The 25,166-nt window shown below is 37.1% G+C and overlaps 2 protein-coding genes across 16 annotated transcripts in view; one reads left to right on the top strand and one right to left on the bottom strand.

Annotated features, from left to right (window-relative positions):
• The window catches only part of KNTC1 (kinetochore associated 1), an 84,288-nt gene extending 65,755 nt beyond the window's left edge, over positions 1-18,533 (bottom strand). For 3 of the 10 annotated variants that reach the window (XM_081540170.1, XM_081540174.1, XM_081540176.1), the window contains exons 1-2: positions 4,904-5,131; positions 2,465-2,643 (exon numbers count right to left, since the gene is read on the bottom strand). In XM_081540170.1, the coding sequence (XP_081396296.1) occupies positions 2,465-2,593 (129 nt within the window). In that variant the 5' untranslated portion in view covers positions 2,594-2,643; positions 4,904-5,131. Of the gene's footprint in view, positions 1-2,464; positions 2,644-2,745; positions 3,283-4,867; positions 5,141-18,339 lie in introns of those variants that run through there. The other 7 variants (XM_081540173.1, XM_081540178.1, XM_081540179.1 and 4 more) reach the window with 6 other exon arrangements.
• On the top strand, positions 5,266-21,065 carry RSRC2 (arginine and serine rich coiled-coil 2). 6 transcript variants are annotated; one of them, XM_081540186.1, is made up of 11 exons: positions 5,266-5,367; positions 8,893-9,049; positions 10,148-10,191; positions 10,987-11,064; positions 12,586-12,798; positions 13,268-13,471; positions 14,513-14,635; positions 17,005-17,084; positions 18,354-18,583; positions 18,929-19,018; positions 20,088-21,065. In XM_081540186.1, exons 4-11 carry the CDS (start codon positions 11,057-11,059, stop codon positions 20,265-20,267), a joined length of 1,128 nt encoding a protein of 375 aa, XP_081396312.1. In that variant the 5' UTR covers positions 5,266-5,367; positions 8,893-9,049; positions 10,148-10,191; positions 10,987-11,056; the 3' UTR covers positions 20,268-21,065. The 6 variants fall into 6 exon arrangements, with proteins under 6 accessions (XP_081396312.1, XP_081396311.1, XP_081396307.1 ...); XM_081540185.1 differs by having other exon boundaries at positions 18,351-18,583; XM_081540181.1 differs by lacking the exon at positions 10,987-11,064 and having other exon boundaries at positions 12,608-12,798.
• The last annotated feature ends 4,101 nt before the right edge of the window (positions 21,066-25,166 follow it).

The following is a 25,166-nucleotide window of genomic DNA, read 5'->3' as shown; positions in this document are numbered from 1 at the left end:
AATGAAAGCCCCATGGAAATATGACCCTGGCATGGCCACAGCTTCCAATTTACTAAGAAAATCTGCATCTTTATGTGAAATATTCTAAATTTTAAATATTGGCAGCTCAGTCAACATTTTAAAAAACACTGCAAGCCAAATATGATTTTCCAGTTTGCAGCTTCTGTTGATTAGAGCTTCCCACACATATGTACCTTGAAGCAGTTGGACAGCTCAGTGGTTGAGAATGGTGTCACTTACTAGCTGAGTCATCTCAGGCAAATGCCTCAACTAACTCTCTAGTAAACCAGAAACAATAATAATAATGCCTACAACACTGGCTGGTTTGGAGAGTCATGAATTAATTCATATAAAGGGCTTAGATCCGGATGCTGGGAAAGATCAAGGAGAGGAGAAGCGGGTGACAAAGGATGAGATGGTTGGATGGCATCATTGACTCAATGGACACGAGTTTGAGCAAACTTGGGGAGATAGTGAAGGACAGGGAAGCCTGGCATGCTACAGTCCATGGGGTTGCAAAGTGTCAGAGATGACTGAGCCACTCAACAACAGCACAGGGCTTAGAAGGGAACCTAGCCTGTAGCATATGCTCGATAAGTTGGCTCATATTATATTTGTTTCAGTGGTCACCTTCTGCAGGTGTAATTTTTGAAAACTACATTCTGATTCCTCTTATACTCTTAACCTCTTCTAATAGTGAAAAGTTACACCAAAGAAGAAACCGTGCTACACCTCCCAGGGATCTAACCCAGGCTATTTTCTCTGCCTGGATTGCTCTTAAACCTTGAGACTTTTTTTTTTTTGGCCGCACCATGCAACATGATTTTAATTCCTCAACCAGGGATCGAACCTGTGCCCGCTGCATTGAGAGCGTAAAGTCTTAACCACTGGACCACAAGCAAAGTCCATTTTCTTCTTCTAGTTTCCTAACTGGAAACTTTAGATTATTGACTTTAGATTTTTCTTCTTTTCTAATATATGCATGCAGTTTCCCTCTAAGCACTGAATTGGCTGCATTCCACGTATTTTTGTTAAGTTGTGCTTTCATTTCCCCTTCTTTTTCTGAAGGCCCAAGTCAGGTGCTAGTTTATGAAATGCTCCTTAGATTGTCCCAACCCACAATGAGTTCTCCATTCTCTGAACTCCTACTGCATGTACTGTCTGTACCATTCATTTGATATTTGGCATACACGACTTGCACAGCTAAGTATCTTTTATTGCTGTGTCCTGTCTGTCTACCTTTAAGGAAAAATCGTAAGAAGAGTTACCAAATCCAAGCATCGATTGTGAACACAGCATTTGCTACAAGTAATGCCCCAAGCTAACAACTGATGAAATTTTAGTTCTTAACTGAATTCAAAGCTCAATACATACTATTCTTTTTCAACAGTAGCCCTCAGAGATCAAGACAGGCCTGGGCCACTTCCATCTTTTAAGGCTGCTGGTAATAATAAAAAATAAAGAAATACCATTTTCTCATTACAGAACCTACAGTATTCTTTACACTTTTGCCTTTTACAAACAAATACCAAGGACTAAAATTTATTTGTATTATTCATAATATTTATAAATTCCGTGATTTACAAATGCCATAAAGCAGTACAGGCTGACAACAGGACACAAGTTGCATAAAGAATGATTTTTTGAAAATCTCTATCGGCTAGTGTCTTTAATGTTCATTTGAAGAAAAAGTCAAAAGCCTACATTTTGAGACCTTCGATGAACAACGTTCCCAGAGACTCAGGCCCTCCCTTTCTAGCTCTAAAAACTACAAATCTTGTCTGGTTTTTCCTCCTTTTAAAACTTTTTTCCTTAATCAGCTAATTAAAACATCACATTAACTTACTATGAGAAATAGAGGAATCCTGGGCTATAATTCTGTGACAGAAGATCATTTGTACTTTCTCTAAAAGAAACCTGTTTACCACGATCACCAAAATTTTATCAAAAGTAAATTACTGAGAAAGAAAATCAAAGATAAAAAACGAACAGCAATACTTCGCATAGAAGGCAGAGAATAAGGTTTCAAGCCTGGTGTGAGAATGGTGGAGTAGTTATTAAAAGAAGAAAGTTAAAATACAGAGAGAAATTCATGGAAAGGATTGGACAATCTCAACCTCAGTGGTAGGAGTATGAGAAGAGCTTGGAATCAGGGAGGGACCCCAGGGGCTTCAATTCTAGGTAATGTTTTACTTCCTAAGCTGGTGGTAGATATTCTTTGTATCATTTTTGCATACATCTGTATTTCTAAAATGCCAAGAGGAGCTATGAAAAGTTTAGGTTTGGAATGTTGACCTTAAAATGATGTCTGGGGAATTCAGATGGAAATTTCCAGTAATCTGACACTAAACTTTGAATCCCTGAGAAAGGGTTATACTCATTTATAAAACAACTACCATGTGGCTACTAGTCTTACTAAACACAGTAAAAATTTTGTGAATGAAAACAGTGACATAACCATTACCTTTTCAGAGGAGATCTTTGCTAGTAAATCTACTTGATATAAAGCGGTTCCATGTTCTTTTCTTGAACCAACACTTAGGTACCCACTTCCTGTATCATCATTTGTTAGCAGCTCAATATCATTCCACATGTTTCTGAGATTGTTTTCCTGATCAGGAATCACTGCCTTCCCTACGACAACTGTAAAATCAGACCAAATTACATTGTTGCATAGACTCCAGCTCCTTGGGAAATAAAAAGGTTTTATTAAATATATATATATATGTATATATATACACATACACATCAATAAACAGAGACTTCTCTGTGTTATTTCTGTGATTGCTGCTGCTGCTGCTAAGTCACTTCAGTCTTGTCCGACTCTGTGCGACCCCAGACAGCAGCCCACCAGGCTCCGCCGTCCCTGGGATTCTCCAGGCAGGAATACTGGAGTGGGTTGCCATTTCCTTCTCCAGTGCATGAAAGGGAAAAGTGAAAGTGAAGTCACTCTGTGATCACTAGACACTTTGAAACAATAAGATAAATGGAACTAGAACTATGATTATCACTAGAGAAGAACATACTGGTTTAGAGACACAGGCAAACAATTTCAACCTTACCAATGTGTCCTAGAGTTTCTAGTATTTTGTATACCTAGGTGATTATAACAAGCTTTCATTTGAAAAAAATATTTAACCAGAATGTCTGGGATACATTTGGTTGGTTAAGGTTCCAGACGAACTTAAAAAAACATGTCCATTCATGTTTCCAGGATTGTTACACCATAAATTAAAATGTTAAGGAGAGGTGGAAAAAAACGGATTAGGCTTCTGACTTGTCCAAAGAGTGTGTTTGTAACCTTAGGAGTCACTTAACTATTTCATCAGCAAGGACTTCAATAACTCATTTCACTGGGTCTCCAGAGCATAGAATACTAAAATGAAAAGCAATGCTTGGATCAAGACTGGAGGGGAAAATAACCAAATAGTTACAGTTGTTTTGATAACTGCTCAGAGATATTTTTTTTTAAATCTTTGATGTTAACAGTACAGGAAAGAAATGATTTTTGAGTTGTGGTTCTTTTACACTTATTAACCTGTTGTGGTCAAGCAAGTAATTTAACCTTTCTGATCCTCAATTCTCTTCTATAAAATAGGAATACAGTTGTACATAGCCAGAAAGGTCACTACAAGTTTCAAATGTTCACAAAACAATGCTTGGTTTCATGGCAAGCACTCACTTTTAAGTGCAGCTAATCCACTATTGTATTGGTGGAAGAAGGTAACATTTGAGCTAGTATTTAAAGTTACAGGAGCTTTTTAAATATTGGAAGAGCTCTTACTAGGAGTGTAAGCAAGGGCATGAAAACAAGGCATGTTAGAATAGACAATAATTTTAGTGGCTGTGTTTGGGTGGGAATTGGGAGGAGATTAAGACAAGCTGAAGTAAATACTTCTATGAGTTTCACAGTCCCACATCTGTAAGAACAGAGAAATATTATCAGCCTCCCAGGTATGTCACACTCATTTGACAAACGTTTACTGAATTCCTACTATGTGTCAGACACTGTTCTAGGAGCTGGGAATACATCTGTGAAGAAGATAGAAAAGGTCTTTGTCATTATGAAATTCATATCCCATAGGGAAAGACAAAAATAAATGCAGTATTGAGTAGGCAAGATAGTTTGAATGTGTTACTCATTTAATCTGCACAACAACCCATTTTACAGCTGAGAAGCATGGGTCAGGAACTAAGTAAATGGCCATAGTCACCTAAAATAAGTTAACGATGTCGCTAGACAAGATTCAAATCCATGCCAGTAATTAACTGTTATACTGCTTCTCTATGAAAAAATAAGTAAATGCACAACTACAAATAATGCTCAAGTGAATGGGGAGTTGGGGGGTGGCGCATAAGAAAACTCTGGGAGGGTAAAGAGATGACAACTGAGCTGAGATCCGAATAACAAGACAAGGCAACTATGCAAGGCTCTGGGGGGACAAAGACGCAGGCCGAATATCAAAGATGCAGAGGGTGGAATGAGTCTGGGGCTGCTGTAGGGCGATATGAAGAATGGGAAATTGCGGGGGCTAAACCAACAGGTGGAACCAATGAATCCCTGATTACACGATTGGCTTTCATCCTCAGTGCTAGGGTGGAAAAAATACTAAGTAGGCCAGTGACGTGATGTGGTTAAGTCTGAGATTACTCTGGGTACTGAGTGAACACATAAACGAAGTCAACGAAATGAAAGTTTCAAATAGGCCTTCTTGCTTAAGTGCTCTCAGCTAGACACAGGGGCCAGCAAGAAACTCCAACCACTCTCCCGCCAGCGTCTTAAGGGGAAAACACCCCAAACCGAGCACCTATTTCGACCTAAAACCACCCCCCCAGCTCCTATAGTAGCGTGGCTCCCCCTCCTCACCTGCAATTGAAGAAATTAAAGAACACTCAAATTTACCTCCCCCGCTTCCGAGCTCCCACAACCGCTCCTAAAGTCTTTAGGGTCTTTGCTACAGGTTTAAATTGGCGGGAGAAAACCAAGCCCAACCCCTTCTACGGTGACTAATGGAGGCCAAGATTGCTCTAGAAGCGAAATAGGAAGTCGCCCCACCCTAAATTCCACCAGTTCTGAAATCCTAGCTGAGCATTCTGTGGTACGTCCTTGGCCCCGCCCTCTCTCCCGCCTTACCGCTCCTTCAAAAGAACAACCAATCACCGTCTACCCGCGTTGCTACAGAAACTCTTATCCCCACCCCTTTTTCTCCCAGCAAGCTGTGCGGTGCGCCGGGCCTTTTCCCCTTTGTGCCATCCGGGTCTCTTGCGCGAGCGATTCAGTCTGTGGCGAAGCGTCGAAGCGGCCAGTACTGTGGAAAGCGGCAAGTGGAGGCGCCGCCGTTGCGGCCAAGACTCTGGACTATGGCGGTGGGTGCTAAATTTGAGTTTAAAATCATGGATATTTTTCTGTTACTCTCCAAAGAAGGGATGAGCGGCTTCCAGGGCTGTTGTCCGCGCTTGTGTGTGGACAAAATGGCGCCTTGGCCTTCTTCTGCGCCCGCCATCATGGCTGGCTGCTGTAGGGAGGGGGAAATAAGGCGGTGTTGTTGGGGGTGGGGAGCAGCAGGGAGTGTCTTTTTTTTTTTTCCAGAACTTTCCTGTCGCTTTCCCAGCTTTTTGTTCCTTTTGGCCCACAGGACTGACTCCAGTTTAGCTTGCTCACTAGTTAGTGGGTTAGATTGAATTTCGTTAAGGCTTTGGCATTTATGTTGGCCGTGGGAGAGGGCTGGGGAAAAGAGAAAAGGGATCAGGGGTCGTCTCTGAAAAGTAATGGGTCAGAAAGGCGGTGCCTGTAAGGGACAGAACGCGAAAAGAGAGTAGTCTAGGAGCGATCATTTTGCCTACGCTCAATGAGACAATTCTAATCGCAAAATTTCAATTAGTGTTGCGTCTGCGTAAACCTTAGTTTATTCCTTAGTAAGCAGCTAGGGAACGAGTTTCTGGAAGGGAGTAGAAATTCGATTTAATTAGGAGAAGACTTTGAAACTCGAATTCGGACTGATGATGCTCCGTTTTGAAGTCCTTGAGAAACATAATCAAGCCGTATCATTGGCGTTGTTATTTTAAATTTGAGTCCTTCATTGGCCCGTTTAATTTTAATTGAAAACTACAATTTTTCAATTACCTCTTCTGTAAAATAAGCCTACTTTGGATACAAGATACCCAATCCTGATGGATCGCATTAGTGTGGGAATATTTCGTTTTACTTCACCCGATTAAAAGAAAAATGCAAACATTTGGCATCCTTTTCCACTGATTAAAAAGTTGTTTTCTCGCTTTCGAAAATAGATAGGATTATTAAACATATTGAAAAATTGGTAGTTTACTCAACCTAATCATTGTAGTATATGGCATTAGAAATCGTTAATCTGCCCCTCCCTGTCGCCCCTTTCCTAGTCGATTTGATTTAGAACTGGGTTTTTTGGTAACTGATTAGAACCAGTTTCAAACAGTTGGCAGGCTATTTGGTATTTGTGCAAATAATCGATTTAGTGTTTTCTTTTGTTTAAATAGTGACTTGGAAGAATTTTGTTTTACCTGAGCTCAGATATTTAAAAAACATTTTGTTTCTTCAGTGCCTTGTTCGATATAGACACGATCCCTGGAGATGTAGCCTAGTATTAAGTCCGATGTGCTTCTAATAGAGCAAATGCTAGAGTGAAGGGCATTTTTGCAGTTAGCATTTAAGATTTACATACAGGTGCTTACCAAATTGAGATCATAACTACTGTAAAATATCCTAAAGGACATAAAAGCTTAGGGTGGTCTAAGTGGCCACTTATTATTCATCTGTTTAGTGATAGGATGGTTTTTGTTGGCGTCTTGTAGTATATTTTACAGATGAAATTGGCTGTTTGATATGTTCTTACCCCGTATTACAGAGTGCCTTCCTTTAAGTCAAGGACATTTGGCTCCCCTATTGCCGGACTTCCTTAATGTTAAGCATGCAGTTAAATAAACCATTAACTGAAAATTTACGACCTGGGCTAGATGCTGGCATTTCCATGGAAAGATTTTTAACTAGTCATGATGTCTGTAGAAGTGAATGAGATGTGCGAGTGGTTTCAGGTATGCTTTCTCAGTTGGACAGAAAAGTGGCATGCACTGAGAGAAGAGATAGCAGTGGTTGAAGTTTTTGCTGTTGCTTTATTTTATATTCAGTGTAACATGACCAACATATCGCACATCATAAACCTGTTAGAAACAATCCTTAAGATTAGTGATGAGGACAAGAATAAAAGAAAATAACCAGTGTTAGTGTGAAAATCAGAATCCTCTTTTGTTGTGTGGTAAAGAGTATCACATATTAGTAGTAGACAGCAGATAGAGTACCTTCTTTGGTGAGTCAGCTAATATTGCTGAATCCCATCTGTAGAATGAAAGTTGAGTCTGATTCTAAGGGATGAGATTGAGAGCCTTTCTGCACAAAAGTTTTCTGACTCCAGATACAACCCATACATAAAGAAGCAAGTATGCTCGAATGAGCCTCCCCAGTAGTTATGTGCTTCCACTTGTTTCTTGGTTTTGGTAATATTGTTAGACGCTTAACACGTATGTCTTTCATCCTAACCCAGTCTGTAAATCCCTCCCTTTAAATTTATTAGTTTATTCCTGAAGTGTCCAGCATCAAGTGAGTTGGGTGCATTTCTGACCCTCAGAAAATTTTCGGTGAAATAATGCAGCCTCTTAAACTTCACTTGTTAAATTACTGTCCATTTAGTTTACTTGGTGTTTGTTTTCTGGACTAATTTTCCTAAGAGAAGAAGTTCATTATCATGTGATTATTGCTTCTGCTGAAAATGTATAGTAATTCACCATTTATCCAATCCAAATTTGCTTCTGTAAAGAGCAAGTTGGTAAATGTTTTAGGCATTGTGGACCACATACAACATACAGTCTCGTCACATTTGTTGCTTGCTTGTTTTAACAACCCTTTAAAAAATGTAAAAGTCATTCTTAAGGTTCTAGTTTCTCCTATGACTCACTTAAATCAATTTCTTACGGAAATACATTTTTTAATGGAAAACTAATAACTGGAATTCATTTCTTCATTTATTGGTTGATTTCTGTGCTGAGTACTATGTCATGATCAAGGCACAGGAAGTTTCCTTTTTTAAAAAAAATGTTCCCTTTTGTAAACTGGAAAACAAAGAGTTAAATAAAGGACCCTACTCTCTCAGGTAAATCAGGTCTCTTAGAGCCAGTGTACACTTGACTGTTCCTTTCAATTTTTAAAGTTTATATTGCGTAACTTATAAAATGCTTTAAAGCAGAAATGTTTCCATAGCCCAGAACATAGGTGAGGCAAGGCAGACTTGGAGAAGCACTGTATGAAGGGGCTTTCATTAAAGAGGGTTAATGAAATTAAGATTGGATTCTCAGATAGGTAAGTTAATTTTCTGGGGTTTTTTTCTTATATAATATTCTAGAAGCATTCTGCTTTTTAAGATTTCACAGTCCTCAGTCTTTTTAACCTTTCACAACTCATTTTAAATGCCTTTTTAAGGTATGCCCATGTAGTAAAGGCAACTAAATGAATTCAGAGATCTAAAATGGACTCTCTTCTCTGCTTAAATATTTATTGGAAATATTTGGACCCTTATTTTCCCCTTCCTCGTTGTTTTGAAAGATGTAAAAACAATGATTAAAAAAATCCATCCAGTTACATACGTCTGTTTGGTATTGGGTTAGTCATTTCAGTTTACTCAGACTTACTTACCAAGTACAAAGCATATTTAGCCACTTGGAAATCAGCTGTTCTGATTACTTGATTTTCTTTTTTTAATTGTGTAAAACCCAAGGATAAGTGTCTTTCCTCCCCTCTCTTTTAAGAAATTGAAAACATTTTAAAAGCAATTAAGAATTTACAAAGATTTTTCTTTGAACTTGTAGGCTAGTGACACAGAACGAGATGGACTAGCCCCAGAAAAAACATCCCCAGATACAGATAAGAAAAAAGAGCAGTCCGATGTATCTGTTTCTCCTAGAGCCTCCAAACATCATTATTCAAGATCACGGTCAAGGTCAAGAGAAAGAAAACGAAAGTCAGGTAAGAGTTGCTAGAAATGGTATCACTATCAGCATTTTTATAATCCATGTGGAAATGTAAAAGGTATTAGTTTGCTGATACAGTTAATATGTGTTCTTCGAATTGAGAAATGAATAGTGAAAAGTACATTGCTAATTTGGTGGAGAATTTTTCAATTATGAGGAATACAAATGTCCTAATACATACAGAAATTTTATAATTTGTCAGATTGTATGCTTAAACTTGTGTCACAGTAATATTAGCCCTAGAAGTTTAAATTTTGTCCTTTTAACTCAGGCAAAACAATATTTTGAAAGATGTAGTCTGGGCAGTGGTGTATTCTAAATCTATTTAACATCTTTGACACAAGTTACAAGATCATTTTTAACCTTGATTTTCTTTTTAACTTAATGTTAGAATATTTCTGAAAGCAAGAGTTGTGTTTTGAAATGCTCCTTGTCAACTTCTTTTTTAAAAAAACTAGACAGATATGGCATAGAAAGCATGCTGTAATGCTAGTGAATCAATACTTAATGAGGTATGTAAGTGAAAAGTAGAATAGAAATGAGTTTAATATAAGTTTTAAGACCTAGGGTCTAGTTATTTATCTTTTGTATCCACAGATAATCATCTACAAAATGATTTAAGTGTGACTTTTATCTATATATTGGAAACTGTGCAGTATCATCACAACTACGTTTTAAAGGAATTTTTCTGAACTGTAACATCCTTTTGACTTCTTTATAAGTTTGCTGTGTAATAATAGGAAACAAGATGGACTGGACAGAATGTTTTGTAAAATACTAAGAATCTGTGGCCACCTAAAAGTTTCTGTTTGGTCATGTGTCATAGAACATGGACTTTTTGTGAAACTTCTTTTGCTTACTTACTTGATTATATTCTGGTTTACTCAGATTGCTTGATTTGTTTCAAATATATGATGTAGGATAATCCTACCCCTGCCATAAAAAATAGGCTTTAGAGGCTTTACTTGACTAGTAAATATTTAATAAATTCTTTAGTTAGGCAAGTGGACAGAAACGTTCTTTGTGTGAGTTTTGGAGTTTGTTTGAGATGTCTTTATATGTTTATTTATAGTGAATTTTTGTGTGTTCACAGATAATGAAGGAAGAAAACACAGGAGCCGGAGCAGAAGCAAAGAGGTAATTAACACTTTGTAGTGAATAGGCACTTTAAAATACTTGTAAAGTATTTGGTAGAAATGTTTGTGTGAATATATGATATTGTCAAGGTAAGTACCAAAACTTGAAATTTAAAAGGTTTAATTGAGTTATAAAATAAGCATGATTTGGATTCGTCATTTTTTCAAGAAGATAGTTGTTTATATGAAAAGTTCATTCAGAAACTATTAATATGTTATGTTGTGAAAATATTCACCATAAAAATTTCATATGAAGAATATAATTGGTTTTTTAGGCCTGTTGCACAGAGCTTCCATTAATCTGAGGTCCCGAGTCTCCTTATGCCTTACGACTGCTCAGGATTTTTAAATAGCAATCATTCTTAAGTAGCAGTACTCTAGATATCTGTGGGCTACTTTTTCTTTGTGGAAGGTAGCAAGAGTCCTTTTCACTAGTAAACTAGTTCCCTAACAGTAATACTGAATTTTGAAATAAAAGCGTCAGTGAGGGACAGCTGGAAAGGTGGCAGTGACAGCAAAACTTGAGGATAAAGACAGCAGCTGTGTTGCAGAAGAGTTAACTTGCCCACCTGAGAAGACAAGGAATGAGCCAACAAAGGAAGAGCAGAAGTAGAAGCCAAAAGGGAGGAGAGTCTCATGGGGGCTGGGCAAGGGACTCCTTAAACAAATGTGGGCAGGGACTTCACCTCTTCCCCTAATGGAAGCTCTGTTAAATTTTTAATTTAGGAGAGTTTTTGTGAAAATGACTATTTTGTTTAGCTCACATGATAACATTTCTATAATAAATCATACTCAGCGTGCTAATGCGCGAAGAGACTGAACTGAAGACGCTGCAGACTCAGATAGCAAAATAATAAGCCTACTTCATGATAAGGTAACTATTAGTCATTCAAACTCCTATTTCCCTTAAGTATATCTTAAATCAGTTAAGGGTTTTAAATGGTTTTTTTCTTTTTAAAAATAATAGTAATGTTATGTTTGGAAAACTGGTTTAAAATAAACTCTAAAACTTTTGCAAGCTTAACCACTTAAAGCTTTTCCACTTGCTGCCATATGACAAAATCAAGAAAATAGTGTCTTATAAGCTCATACAGAGAACTGGCATTGAAACTAAAATTTAGCTGTGTCTCCAGGTCTCTTATTTTTCTGCAAAATAATGAATTACATACTATGACTCTTTTCAGATGTATCATCATGCATGTTCCAAAATGTTTGACCAAGTTTTTTGTTTTTAAGAAAAGTTAATCGGAGGAAATATGCTAAGGTCTAGTTTGGAAACTATGAGCTAACTGTCCTCTCATAGTCTGGGCATCAAATATGGGGTCTGGTTTCAACTCTCCTAATACGTAGCTTTGTGACTTCAGGTCTTACTCGTATGTAAAGTAAGGGGAATTAGAGGATCTGAGTTTCCTTCTAGATTTAAAATTGTGATTCTGAAATGTCCAGGATTGTAAGCTTTAGCTATAGGATGGATCTGACAAATCCTAATGTGGGGGAATCTAACATTTAGCACTCTGTAATTCAGTGAGTGTAGGATGGAGACTTGATCATACAATTGATTTAGCTCAGTCTCTGAATGCATATGTTGTGAAAGCAAAAGCCTCAGTTTTTATAATTTTTCAGAATATGGGGGAAATATGTATTATATAACGGTATAGGGATTAATTGTGTTATACCTAGTTTGATTTCACAAAAATTAAAAGATATGGTTGCCATTTTCTACCCTAGGTACATGAAATGTAATAGAACTCCAAGCCTGTTGGGATATTGCAAGATGAAAAGTGATTGCTTCACAGTGTAGACATTGGGAGAAAAATCAAGAGCCGTCTTTAAGAAAGGATGTGGCAGTATAGCTATATAAAAAGGACACTTAACTCTGCGTAAAGTAATTTGAAATTGCAGAAAATATTAATACTTAATTTTACTTTACCTAATTGGAAATGCATTTTCTGCTGCATTTCTGTGTCCTTATCTTCATTATTGTTATCTTATTATGTACTCTGGATTTAGAAGTTGTTGTGTATATATATATGGTCTGTTTCTCTAAAAGGTTTGTTGGAAATTTGAAAAAATTTTAATACATGTGTACTTCCCTTTTAGATAAAAGAAATAACAGGGATTTCTGTTTTTCTGAAATAATGGTTTATATTATTTTAACATTGAAAGTCATTGTTTTAATTGTGATATTGAAAATATTTTGGGGTAGAAACTGCATTTGGGGGGTGTATAAGGAAAAAGTAAAATTAGTAGTATATATTTGCAACATTTGGGTGATGTGAAACTAGATCTTTTTTTAAAATTTGCAACACACTCCTAAGGTTACTAATGTTGCATCACAACATTTTTGCTTCTGATACCCATACTAACTCTCTTTGTTGCACTATTTTCCTGAAAGAACCAACTTCTTCTTAAAACAGGCAAGAAGACATGAATCCAAAGATAAGTCGTCTAAGAAACACAAGTCTGAGGAACATAATGACAAAGAACATTCTTCTGATAAAGGAAGAGAGCGGCTAAATTCATCTGAAAATGGTGAGGACAGACACAAACGCAAAGAAAGAAAATCATCAAGAGGCAGAAGTCACTCAAGGTCTAGGTCTCGTGAAAGGTAAGTAGTTTTTCCTAAGTTAACACCTTCTACAGAACTTCTAAATTACATGAAAGGTTTACATTAACAGAGCGACACTCAACGAAATCTTGGTTAGAGAATTTGGAATTTTTAACTTTTTGATTTGTCTGTCTTTTACAGTGAAAAAAAAATTATTGCTGAAAATTATATATAGTTTGCCCTTATAACAGTCCCCTTACATTGCTGGTGTAGGATTTGTTTGCTGCTAACTATTAAACTAAATCTTAAATTGGGGTAGGAAACATTCCATTTTTGACATATTATCACGTTATTCTCTAGGAAGCATCATCAAATAAGAGCAAAGGTCTATTTTTTGTGTAACTCCTTTCATTAAAAAACTTCAGTTATACAACACAGTATTGACTGCATATGCTGCAGATAATTCATAATGTCTATAATTGAATATAGAACTCGTAAAAAACCGAGAATTTGTGTGCTTTAATTTCAGGCGTCATCGTAGTAGAAGCAGAGAGCGGAAGAAGTCAAGATCCAGGAGTAGGGATAGGAAGAAGTCAAGATCCAGAAGCAGAGAGAGGAAGAAATCACGATCCAGAAGCAGGGAAAGAAAACGTCGGATCCGATCTCGTTCCCGCTCAAGATCAAGACACAGGCATAGGAGTAGAAGCAGGAGTAGGACAAGGAGTAGAAGTCGGTAGGTACTTAGCATCTTGAATAAACTCAGATAGAAACAGCGTCTGATAGGTCAGGCTTAGAGAGGTTAAGTAACTTGCCCACAAGTTCAGTATCATACTGTTCTTAAATGGTAAAGCTAGGACCTGGTCCCAGATGTATCTGAAAGCAAAGTCAGTTTATGGGCTCAATCCACCATACTGGTTTATTTTCTCAGATATTCAGAAGGTGAGCTTGTTAGTTCAAACTTGTCTTGATTGGAAGGAGGCTTTAATTTGTTGAAACTGGAAGTTCAGTAAAGATCATTTCATTATAAGTATTCAGAGAATAGGTTTATTCTCTACAAAGTAGTTACTAATAGTGTTCAGTTCAGTCACTCAGTTGTATTTGACTCTGCGATCCTTTGGACTAATAGTGTATTATATCTATATTCACAGGTACTGGTATTAAAGTTAGTGGGAAAGCTTCTTTGCTAATTTATTGCTCCTTAAGTCAAACAGCCTATAAAAGGCTGAAATATGGGTATAAGTGCACTTACACTTACTATAAGAACTTGGGTTTGTCACTTGTATGATCAGTTAACCTGTCGATTCCACTACTAGAAATTTATCCTACATACTGACCTTGTTGTTTAGTGGGTAAGTTGTGTCCCACTGTTTTGCTACCCCATGGACTGTAGCCTGCCAAGATCTTCTGTCCATGGGATTTTGCAGGCAAGAATGCTAGAGTGGGTTGCCGTTCCTTCTCCAGGGGATCTTCCTGACCCAGGGCTCAAACCTGTGTCTTATACATTGGCAGGCCGATTCTTGACTGCGGAGCCACCAGGGAAGCACACATGTTGACCTATGCAAGTGTAAAATGACTAACTTACATGTCTTTTAACTTTTGCAACATTGGGCATAATAGCAAGAAATTGGAAACAACCTAAATGTCATCTGAAAAAGGAGTGCTTACATGAATTTATGGAAAACGAGTCTTGCACAGTTTGAACTATGTAACCATGATTTTGACTCTGTAAAGTGTTACTTGGCCATACTGACGTGTAAAATATGATTTATTAAAGAGATAGGAAGAAGAGAATTGAAAAACCAAGAAGATTTAGCAGAAGTTTAAGCCGGACTCCTAGTCCACCTCCCTTTAGAGGCAGAAACACAGCAATGGATGCACAAGAAGCTTTAGCTCGGAGGTATGTATTTTTGTTTGATGCATTTTGTTTCTCCTTTTCATCTTGAAACAGATACTCAATTGTGTAGGGCAAATGAATGGTTTCAGTCAGAGAAGAATTCAAACAATTAAACATAGCCATGACTACTTGTGGCACCTTTGTGATACAGAGCTATGTAAGTAGTTTGTTAACTCTGGAAAGGGTACTTTTGCAGCAGTTCCTCTTTTTCTCTTCCATGATTAATTCATTCATTTTTCTCCAATCTAGACTTATAAATATTTTCAGTTTGCAATTGGAAACATTTTTAAAAACCCTTAATCTGATCTGAGAACTCTTCATTTTGTCTCTAAAACTGCTTTGTCATTACTTTCTTTGTTCCTAAGAAAACTTGGTCTCTGAAACAATAATTAAAATTCTGTCAATAGTTTTCTGATTTTGAAGGTGGCAAATAATAAACCAGTTTATTTGATCTTAAAATTGTTACTGCTAATATCATAGAAATATTGTATTTTTAAATTTTCTAATGTTTCAAAGATGGGTGACTGTGGGACCACACAACAACAGGGCTATCTAACTAAATCTGCAAAACCATTGAATGAACTACCTAATAGAGGCAAGAAGTAAAGTAAAATACAAGCCCTTGTTTGCAGGTTTCCCCATATTCTGAAAACTAAAATCTTTTGATTTTGATTTTTTTTCTCTATGAAATTGAGTTTGTATTTTTTTTTTTCATTACAAAAATACAGTTATCTCAATGTAACCTGATGGGCTGCTGCCCTGCGAACCCAGCCTGGCAGAAACTCCAGCTGAACAGCAGCAGCAAAGGTGTGAGCTCACCCCTTCCTCATTCCATTCACCTTAGTGAATGGTGTTGATTCCAAACCTGCAATGGCCATTTAAAATATGCAAACAAAAAGTTGTCAATCACTTTCTTCCTGAAACGAAAATCAACGGAGTTAGGAAATAATTTTCCACACTATCTGAACTAATTTATAAAGAATAGTCCATTAACTTTGATCATGAATTTTTTTGTGTTTTATTTTTCAATTTTATTAAAGTTGAGTCTGTGACTAGCCTCTAAAACTGACTTAGTCTCCTGAGTGATTTTCAGATGACAATACATGAAACGCTCTAATTTCAGAATACCAAATTATTCCTTGGCTACCTTGAAATTTGAAGGGTGGTCGTTTGTTGTTAAACTACAGTATAGACCTTCTTTTGTTCCTTTTTTGTTTTTAAATAAAAGAATTTTGAAACTGCGTTTGAAATATTTTTAAGTATTTATAAATCTACATTTTAACATTAATTCTAATCAGAAACTTTTGTTTCCAAGGACAGGTTCAAGGCTTTACTACATGCCTTTCTTTTATATGTGCAAGATTGCTATATTCCTTTTATGTAAATTTCAGCAATTGTTAAGGGAATGCCAGTTTTCTACCACTGTATTTTACCCATAGTGCCCGCTGCTCCCCTCCCCCAAAAAACTTTTCCCCAATTCTTGCCTCTTTATACCATGTTGAAAGGAGGGAGGGGGCAGCGTTTAACTTCTGATTGGTAAATCAAGGAGTCTTCAGAGAAGAAAAGGGATTTCTCTTTCAGGAACTCATTATGAAGATAACGTTACTTAAGATTTGTAATATAGCAGGCGCTGACTTGACAGCACATTTTGTTTAGTGTGTGTATTCATTAGTGAATTTAGTGTGAACCAGAATTTGTTTTAGTTTGCTTGGGGATGAGTTTGTGTTTCATGTTTCTAGTTCCTTTACTAATTTCTTCATCTCCTAAAAATAATTTTCTAATAGTTTTTTCCTTGTTTTATTAGATTATAGGTAGGGTTTGCTTGCCCTTTTAGAAATTTTATTTTTGGCTTTTTAATTTCCATTAATTTAGAGACTAGTAGTCTATTTAAATATAAATATCATCTGCATGTTTTGATTGGCCTTACTCCCAATCAGCCTCACTTAAGAAGCTTTTAGGTAATTCTATAAATTATTGCACGTACCCTAAAATTTACTGAGATATATTTTTCAGTGTCTCAATTTTGCAAGGTTTAATTTTATCCTTCTCCTGTAACCAGCACTGATGAAGACTGAATAATTTTTATCTCTTAACCATTTTAACCATTCTTCGGGAACTGTATATAAAAGCAATTAGAGTTGTTGGCTATTCAGTGAATTTAAAAATGTTTAAAACCAGTACTGAAATACCATTGGATTATGACTGATACCATCTTAAGAATGATTGCTTTTTTTCTCACATGCAGATGTCAGTTTGGGGAAAATACTAAATTTATTTAAAATTCTGTATAATGTTTTGTGCCTACACATGTATACATATAGAGATAAATGTTGGCTTTATGTTGTTATTTTTTATTAAATTGTCTTTGACAGGTTGGAAAGGGCAAAGAAATTACAAGAACAGAGAGAAAAGGAAATGGTTGAAAAACAAAAACAACAGGAAATAGCTGCAGGTACCTTTTACTTCTTTATTATGGATGTATGGCATTTTAAAAATCATTACAGACTTGTGAACGTGTTATTTTTGTTTGGGGGTGGTGGTGGTGTTTAGCTCTTTTTTTTTAATCAGTTTTGGTTGCTCTGGGTCTTCGTTGCTGCACACAGGCTTTCTTTAGTTGCGGTGCTCAGGCTTCCCGTTGTGGTGGCTTCTCTTGTTACAGAGCACATGGTCCAGGTGCACAGTCTTTATTAGTTGCAGCACACAGGCTCACTAGATGTGGTACATGAGCTTTAGTTGCTCCATGGCATGTGGAATCTCCTTAGACCAGAAATTGAACCCATTTCCCCTGCGTTGGCAGGCAGGTTTCTGTTCTCTGTAACACCAGGAAGTCCTGAACATGTTATTTTTAGTGTTATTTTCCTACCTCATAAAACTTTTTTTGTGCTGTATTTCTGATTTGGTCAGTGTAGATAATTTTGACAAGTGAATAGTGACTACTGTTGTTCATGTGGCACGTTAGCCATCACTGCTTAAGGAATCCAAGTTTTTATATATGACACAAACACACTGCCTGTGGATGATTTAGAGGTGATCGAAGAGAGCTTGTATGAAAAGACTTGAGCCAGGTATCTGTTAAGTGAGTGTAATACCTGTTTGGGTTTCCCAGGTGGCTCAGTGATAAGAATCCGCGTGCTAGTGCAGGAGATGTGGGTTTGATCCCTGGGTTGAGAAGATCCCCTGGAGAAGGAAATGGCAACCCACTCCAGTCTTCTTGCTTGGAAAATTCCATGAACAGAGGAGCTTGGCAGGCAACCATGGCGTCACAAAGGGTCAGACATGATTTAGCAACTAAACAGCAACAACCTGTTTAATAGTTTTAAATGTTTCTTATGAGTTTCAAGTGAGATATAGTGAAATCATATTGTGACCTATCAAGAACCATACAAATGAAAGTTATTAAAAATTTAGCTAGTCTCCATAGTTCATTTCCATTGAAATCATACACCTTTTTCATGTTTACAGAATTCTCTTTATCCTCAGAGAAGAAAATGAAGTTTTAGTTCATACAAAGAATTATATACAGAAATGTCTATTGATGAATACATTAAGTGTTTGCTAGAATGTTATTGCTTTATAAGCTTAACACTCAAGTCATTTTTTTATATTTGGTGAAAATATTCTGCCTTTTCGCAGCTTAGTAGCTCTTGCATATAAATAATATGTTACTGTAAATTAAGATGTTTGTTTTCATTAAAATCCGTACTTACTTCCTCTTCAGCAGCTGCTGCTACTGGAGGTTCTGTTCTCAATGTTGCTGCCCTCTTGGCATCAGGAACACAAGTAACTCCTCAGATAGCTATGGCAGCTCAGATGGCAGCCTTGCAGGCAAAAGCTTTGGCAGAGACCGGAATAGCTGTACCTAGCTATTACAACCCAGCAGCTGTGAATCCAATGAAATTTGCTGAACAAGAGAAAAAAAGGAAAATGCTATGGCAAGGCAAGAAAGAAGGAGTAAGTTTTCTTATTCCCCTCTTTTGATGTTGATTTCTAAGTTAGAAAAGTTCATTTGGATTGGAATAATTTAGTTTGGGTTTCTTTCTTGACACAATTATTAATGCTAGGAAAAAATGCATGATCTAAGTCAGGCTTTCAGAGAAAACCAGTATGGCCATACATTTATTAAGGGGAAAGAGTTCCTTAGTTTATATGTTTTCATATTATTAAGACAATTACCAACTCCATTGATAGAATATCATAAATGCTTTTTTTACTTAGGCTGTATTATGGAAAATTTTAGTATCCTAATAAAAGATATTTAAATTTTACATATCCTAAAAGTTCATTGTTTCTTAACAGGACAAATCCCAGTCTGCTGAAATATGGGAGAAGTTGAATTTTGGAAACAAGGACCAAAACGTCAAATTTAGGAAATTAATGGGTATTAAGGTGAGTTACACACTTTGTAGTAAAAGTCATGTTAATTTATATCTTTAGGGTAACATTGGTTCTCAAATGTTATTTTAGTGATATGCCATCTCTGGATACTTTCTAGTGCTTTTTTTTTTTAAACTTTTTATTTTATATTGGAGTATAGTTGATTAAGAATGTTGTGATAGTTTCAGATGAGCAGCAAAGGAACTCAGCCATACATACAGATGTATCCATTCTCCCCTTCCCTGTCCATCAGGCTGCCACATAACATTAAACATAGTTCCCTTTGCTATACATCTAGTGCATTTTCGTTTATGTTCTCTAGGTTAATTTTGAGAACAGAGAGAACATAAATGAAAACACACTAGACCAATAAATTATCACTAGCTGACAATAGAGATTGTTAAATTTGATTAAATATTTGTTGATAGAGTGTTAAGGTTTAACTGTCATCGGACCTTTATTTTTTTCAAGAAAGATTTTTTTTTTAATATTTTTTTGGCTGCATCATGTCTTAGTTGTGGCACACCGGGTTTTTTTTATTGACTTAATTGCCCCATGGCATGTGGGATCTTAGTTTCCTGACAATAAATGGAACCTGCATCCAGTGTCGGAAGGTGGCTTCCCAACCAGTGGACCATCTCCTTTAAAGGAAATGTAGACGGTTGTGGTTTTTTGCTGAATAATGTATAGATAGACAAATACAGTATTAGGTTTTGTACAGTAACCTGATAATGTCCACAAATGTTCAAATACTGGTCATTACTAAGGGAGTTGGTTTTTCATTGAAAAGATGTTTGTCCTACACTCGATCCCTATTTTCTACTTAGTTCTCTCCTAGACATTTATTCACATAGTTTGGCATGTTCTACATGTTCTTTCTCATTCCCACTGAATGGAGTTGATTTTTGTTAACATCTTCCATCCCAGTACCAAGAATGAACATTGCCTTGAATGACAAATTGAAGCTAAGTGAGGTCAAATATATACTACAAAAATATCTACCAGGACTTTTAAGTGAAAGAAGTGCTTTCTAGTCTAGGTGAATTCATCTTAATAGTATATTTTTGTATCTGTTGCTTAGAGTGAAGATGAAGCTGGATGTAGCTCTGTTGATGAAGAAAGTTACAAGACACTGAAACAGCAGGAAGAAGTATTTAGAAATCTAGATGCTCAGTATGAAATGGCAAGATCACAAACCCACACACAGAGAGGAATGGGTTTGGGTTTCACATCATCAATGCGAGGAATGGACGCAGTTTGAAGAAGATCACACTTTATATTTGGGACTTTTACAGACTTCTGGTTCTGATGTCAGGTCCTTGTTCACCGAACAGCTAGCATTCTAGCTTGCATGGGTGTTGCATTGACTTTAATTTATTGAAAAATACAATTTTTTTGTAAATATCAGATCAGTGATACTGGTGTTAGTGTTGTAATCAGGTTAAACCCACTTCCATTAAACTTGACAGGACTATAGAAGGACAATATTTTTTAGTTCATGAATTCTACTTTTCAAATATATAAAAGCTGCAGGTGGGATAAATATCTCATACATGAATTTTTGGTGTCCACTGTCTTGTGTACTTTTTGTACTTAACCTTGTACAGTTATTTTCATCTCTTGAAACAAGAAAGAAATGTTACGTAGATGTTCTTTAGAAGATCTGGCCATTTGGTACATAATCCAGCACAAATAAGCTGGGTGGTAATGATAATAAAATTGGTTTTCTCAAGACTGGTGTTAATTTAAGTTACCTGGAATTCTTATTTGTTTTATGGTTTCTATGGCATTTTGCAATTTCTGTTAGAAGACACTGGCTGGAAATTCCTTTCTTTTTTTTAAGAACAACTATGCTATAGGCAATACCATGGTGAGCAAAAATGTAAAAGGAAGTTGGGAGGAGTGAAAAAACTTACTAAAATAATACTGTTTTCCTACTATTATAAGGGACAGAATTGGTGTACAGTACTTGTTAAATATTCCATATGTTATTCAGGAAATAGATTAATACATTAAAGGGATGTAAGCACTTTTATTTTAATAAAGTGCCTTATAACAAGTTCTTTGTATGCCCTTTCCTCATTATCCATTTAGAATTCTTCTCTTAGCATAGGCTGAAGTACTAAAAGAGAAAACCACTGTGTCACTAAATTGAATAAATTTAGGGCATAGATTTGTGGAAGGAGGGGACTACAGAACTTGTACTTCATTTGCTTCTATTAAATTCATAATTTTTAGCTTTCCCTGGAAAAGTCCTTTGAAAAACATCTCCACAATGTAGCCACACTATAGAAGGAGGGAAGACTACTTAATGCATTTTGATAAATGTTTAGTTTTCCCAGAACATAGTAATTCTAGGGAGAGATGCTTCTTCGTGCCTCAGTGACAAAGTTAAGTTGCTAGGGAAAGTAACACCATGGTTTATCACTGTGGAAGTCCTCTCAAATTCACTATTTTGCTGTTAAGCTGTACCTTCTGAAATCAGTTTTGTTAATGTCTGTGGGCTTGTAATGCAATGTGGTTATGGAGAGCACACATTAAACTTCCTGTATTTTTCTATGGTATTTTAGGAGCTGGCCATACATTATGAACGACAGTCCATTTTAAGAATTTTTATAGCCAGTTTTAAACAGGGAGCTGATTTTGATTCATTTAGTATAGTGTCTAAATAATTGAATAGGTAATACGTACTTTTAGTTGAGGTTTCAGTTTGTTATTTTCATGTTTATTTTTGAAGTCCAGTGGATGTTTTGTATTTTAACCCAGTTGAGACTAGCCACATTTAAAGAGTAGGGGCTTCCCTGGTGGTCCAGTGGTAAAGAACCTGTCTTTGGGCTTCCCTTGTAGCTCAAACGGTAAAGGCCCCGCCCGCAATGCGGGAGACCTGGGTTTGATCCTTTGATCAGGAAGGTCCCCTGGAGGAGGAAATGGCAACCCATTCCAGTATTCTTGCCTGGAAAATCCCATAGACGGAGGAGCCTGATGGCCTATAGTCCATGGGGTCACAAAGAGTAGGACACGACTGAGTGACTTGGACTATAATAGCCACATAACAGCCAGGGGCAACTGTCCTGGACAATAAATTTAGAGGGAGGCATATAGGTTATTGTAATATGCATAATTAAACTTTAGGAAACAATTACTGGAGGCAAGGGACAGTTAACTGCTTGGCTCAGTTGGAAATTATTTCATAGAAAGATACATTCCATAGTGTTTATGTGCTTAAACTTTGTTTCCCCTTTTTCCTGGCTGCTACTGTGCTTTCTTTTTCAAAGCCTGGTAGTTTCTGATGGATGTTGGCTTTACTTGTGTATGCAACAGGAACATAAGTTGTCCAGTAGGTTCTGTAAAGACATGGTAGCTAGGCAGGCAGGAAGATAAGACCACACTATTTGAGGCAAGGTCTGATAAACTATGTAAATGCAATTGGCTTGGAGGGTAAGGAAACTTAAAGTTGAGGGTTCCAATTTGGATGATTGTGATTTAAATTAGAAATAATGTAAATACTCCCAGTTTTTTTTAATGTAAATTCCATTTTAAGTAGTAGGTTGGTAGAAGGAGGTAGAAACAAATTGTGTTATTTATCATTCCAAGTTAACGTTTCATAGGCCAAAAGATGATTTTAAGAATAAGTACTTAAATATTTCTCTGTAGCCCTCTTCAAGTTCTCCCATTGGCCATTCATCAATTTCTGCAGTTGTCTCACCCTTCTCAATCCCAGCCCTCTAGGACTCAGTCCCAGACTTCCTTCCCATTCTATTCTTCATCATTATGCAGTCTCATTCTCGTATCATCCTTGTATTGACTTCCCATAAAAATTTGAACCAGTCAAATGCTAATCTTTAGTTCAGGCCTCTTTCTGGAGTTTACCCAAATACCTGACTAAAACATAGCTCCCCTGGGGCCTAAAATTCTACCTTCAATATACTAATACACCAGTGCTTCAAGAATTTCTTCCACTCGTTTATTAACAGTTACTTATCTCTAACAATAAAATTGCCTCAAGGTACCACATAAGGAAAATGGAACTCGCTTCTTACTCCCTAACATAGTCAGCATCAGTTTTTTATCTACTTCAAGCAATCATTCAGCCAGTTTCTTAAGTCAGAATCTGGGCTAATAATTCATGCTTTTCTCTCATTCCCCATATACAACCCTTCAGTTATCTCTGTTACTTTATCTTATAAATATCCTCTGCTGCTGCTGCTTAGTCATTTCAGTCTATGTGACCCTGAGGACTGCAGCCTGCCAGGCTCCTCTGTCCATGGGATTCTCTAGGCAAGAGGACTAGAATGGGTTGCCATGCCCTCTTCTAGAGGATCTTCCTGATCCACGGATCAAACCTGGTCTCCTGCATTGCAGGCAGATTCTTTACCACTGAGCCACCAGGGGAGCCCCTTAAATATCCTCTATTTGAATGTCAACTCTACATTACTGTTGACACTACCCTAATCCAAGCTAACATTTGTTGATTTTATTACAAAATAGCAATCTGTCTACTACAATCAGAATGTTATTCTTGCTGCATCGCCAATCCTTTTCCAATCATGGAATCAGGATCATCTTATCACAATGAAAATTTGGGTCATGGACACACCACTTTTTTAAAATGTTGAAATGACTTTCCAATTCTAGGAGTGGAAAGAATATCCCTAGTGTGGTCTGTGAGTACTTGCCTAATGTTCTAGCCACATTTTGCTCCACTCTGCCTAAGACTCTACTTCTTGAGCCTAGGACTCCTTTATCTGTATATTTATTTCTGGTTGCACTGTGCCTTCATTGCTATGCAAGCTTTCTCTCGTTGCAGAGAGTGGGGGCTACTCTTCATTGCAGTGCACTGGTTTCTCATGTGGTGGTTTCTCTTATTGTGGAGACAAGCTCTAGGATGAGCAGCCTTCAGCAGTTGTGGCTTAAGCGCTCCAGAGCCAACTCAGTAGTGTGGCACATGGGCTCAGTTGCTCTGAGGCATATGAAATCTTTCTAGACGGGGGATCAAACCTGTGTCCACTACAATGGCAGGCAGATTCTTTTCCACTGTACCACCAGGGAAGTCCCAGCCTAAAACTCTTAATACTATCCCCCATGCTTACTACCAACTTTGCCCTCCTAACCTTTCATAATTCAACTCAAACCTCAATTCCTCAATTCAGACTCCCACAGAAATCTCAAATTTGTTACGTATCAATAATTTCCTGTGTTTTTATTATGCATATTTATTTCTTAATAAGATGAATTCCCACCAATATCCATTTTGACCCAAGATCAGGAACATTTACATTTATTTTTTGTTTCTTTTGGGCTTCCCAAAAGGAACCAGAGGAACCAAAGATCAAATTGCCAACATCCGTTGGATCATTGAAAAAGCAAGCGAGTTCTAGAAAAACATCTGTTTCTGCTTTATTGACTATGCCAAAGCCTTTGACTGTGTGGATCACCACAAACTGTGGACAATCCTTTAAGAGACGGGAATACCAGACCACTTGACCTGCCTCTTGAGAAATCTGTATGCAGGTCAGGAAGCAACAGTTAGAACTGGACATGGAACAACAGACTGGTTCCAAATAAGAAAAGGGGCACGTCAAGGCTGTATATTGTCACCCTGCTTATTTAACTTATATGCAGAGTACATCATGTGAAATGCCGGGCTGGACGAAGCAGAGGCTGGAATCAAGATTGCTGGGAGAATATCAATAACCTCAGATATGCAGATGACACCACCCTTACGGCAGAAAGTGAAGAACTAAAAAAACCTCTTGATGAGATTGAAAGAGGAGAGTGAAAAAGTTGGCTTAAAGCTCAACATTCAGAAAACTAAGATCATGGCATCTGGTCCCATCACTTCATGGCAAATAGATGGGGAAACAATGGAAACAGTGACAGACTTTATTTTTGGGGGCTCCAAAATCACTGCAGATGGTGACTCCAGCCATGATATTAAAAGACGCCTACTCCTTGGAAGAAAAGTTATGACCAACCTAGACAGCATATTAGAAAACAGACATTACTTTGCCGTCTAGTCAAGGCTATGGTTTTTCCAGTAGTTACGTATGGATGTGAGAGTTGGCCCATAAAGAAAGCTGAGCCCTGAAGAATTGATGCTTTTGAACTGTGGTGTTGGAGAAGTCTCGAGAGTCCCTTGGACAACAAGAAATCCAACCAG

Source organism: Giraffa tippelskirchi, chromosome 11 (assembly GCF_054371585.1).
Source record: "Giraffa tippelskirchi isolate mGirTip1 chromosome 11, T2T-mGirTip1v1.2.pri, whole genome shotgun sequence".
Classification (NCBI taxonomy): domain Eukaryota; kingdom Metazoa; phylum Chordata; class Mammalia; order Artiodactyla; family Giraffidae; genus Giraffa; species Giraffa tippelskirchi.
The sequence above is the reverse complement of the archived record's forward strand: the minus strand, read 5'-3'. Positions and strand labels throughout refer to the sequence as shown.

Bases quoted from the DNA above. Each gene is read 5' to 3' on its own strand.
- RSRC2 (XM_081540180.1), top strand. The intron at 17,085-18,350 runs GTACCTTTTACT...CTTCCTCTTCAG, and splicing joins ACAACAGGAAATAGCTGCAG to CAGCTGCTGCTACTGGAGGT. The intron at 19,019-20,087 runs GTGAGTTACACA...TCTGTTGCTTAG, and splicing joins GGAAATTAATGGGTATTAAG to AGTGAAGATGAAGCTGGATG.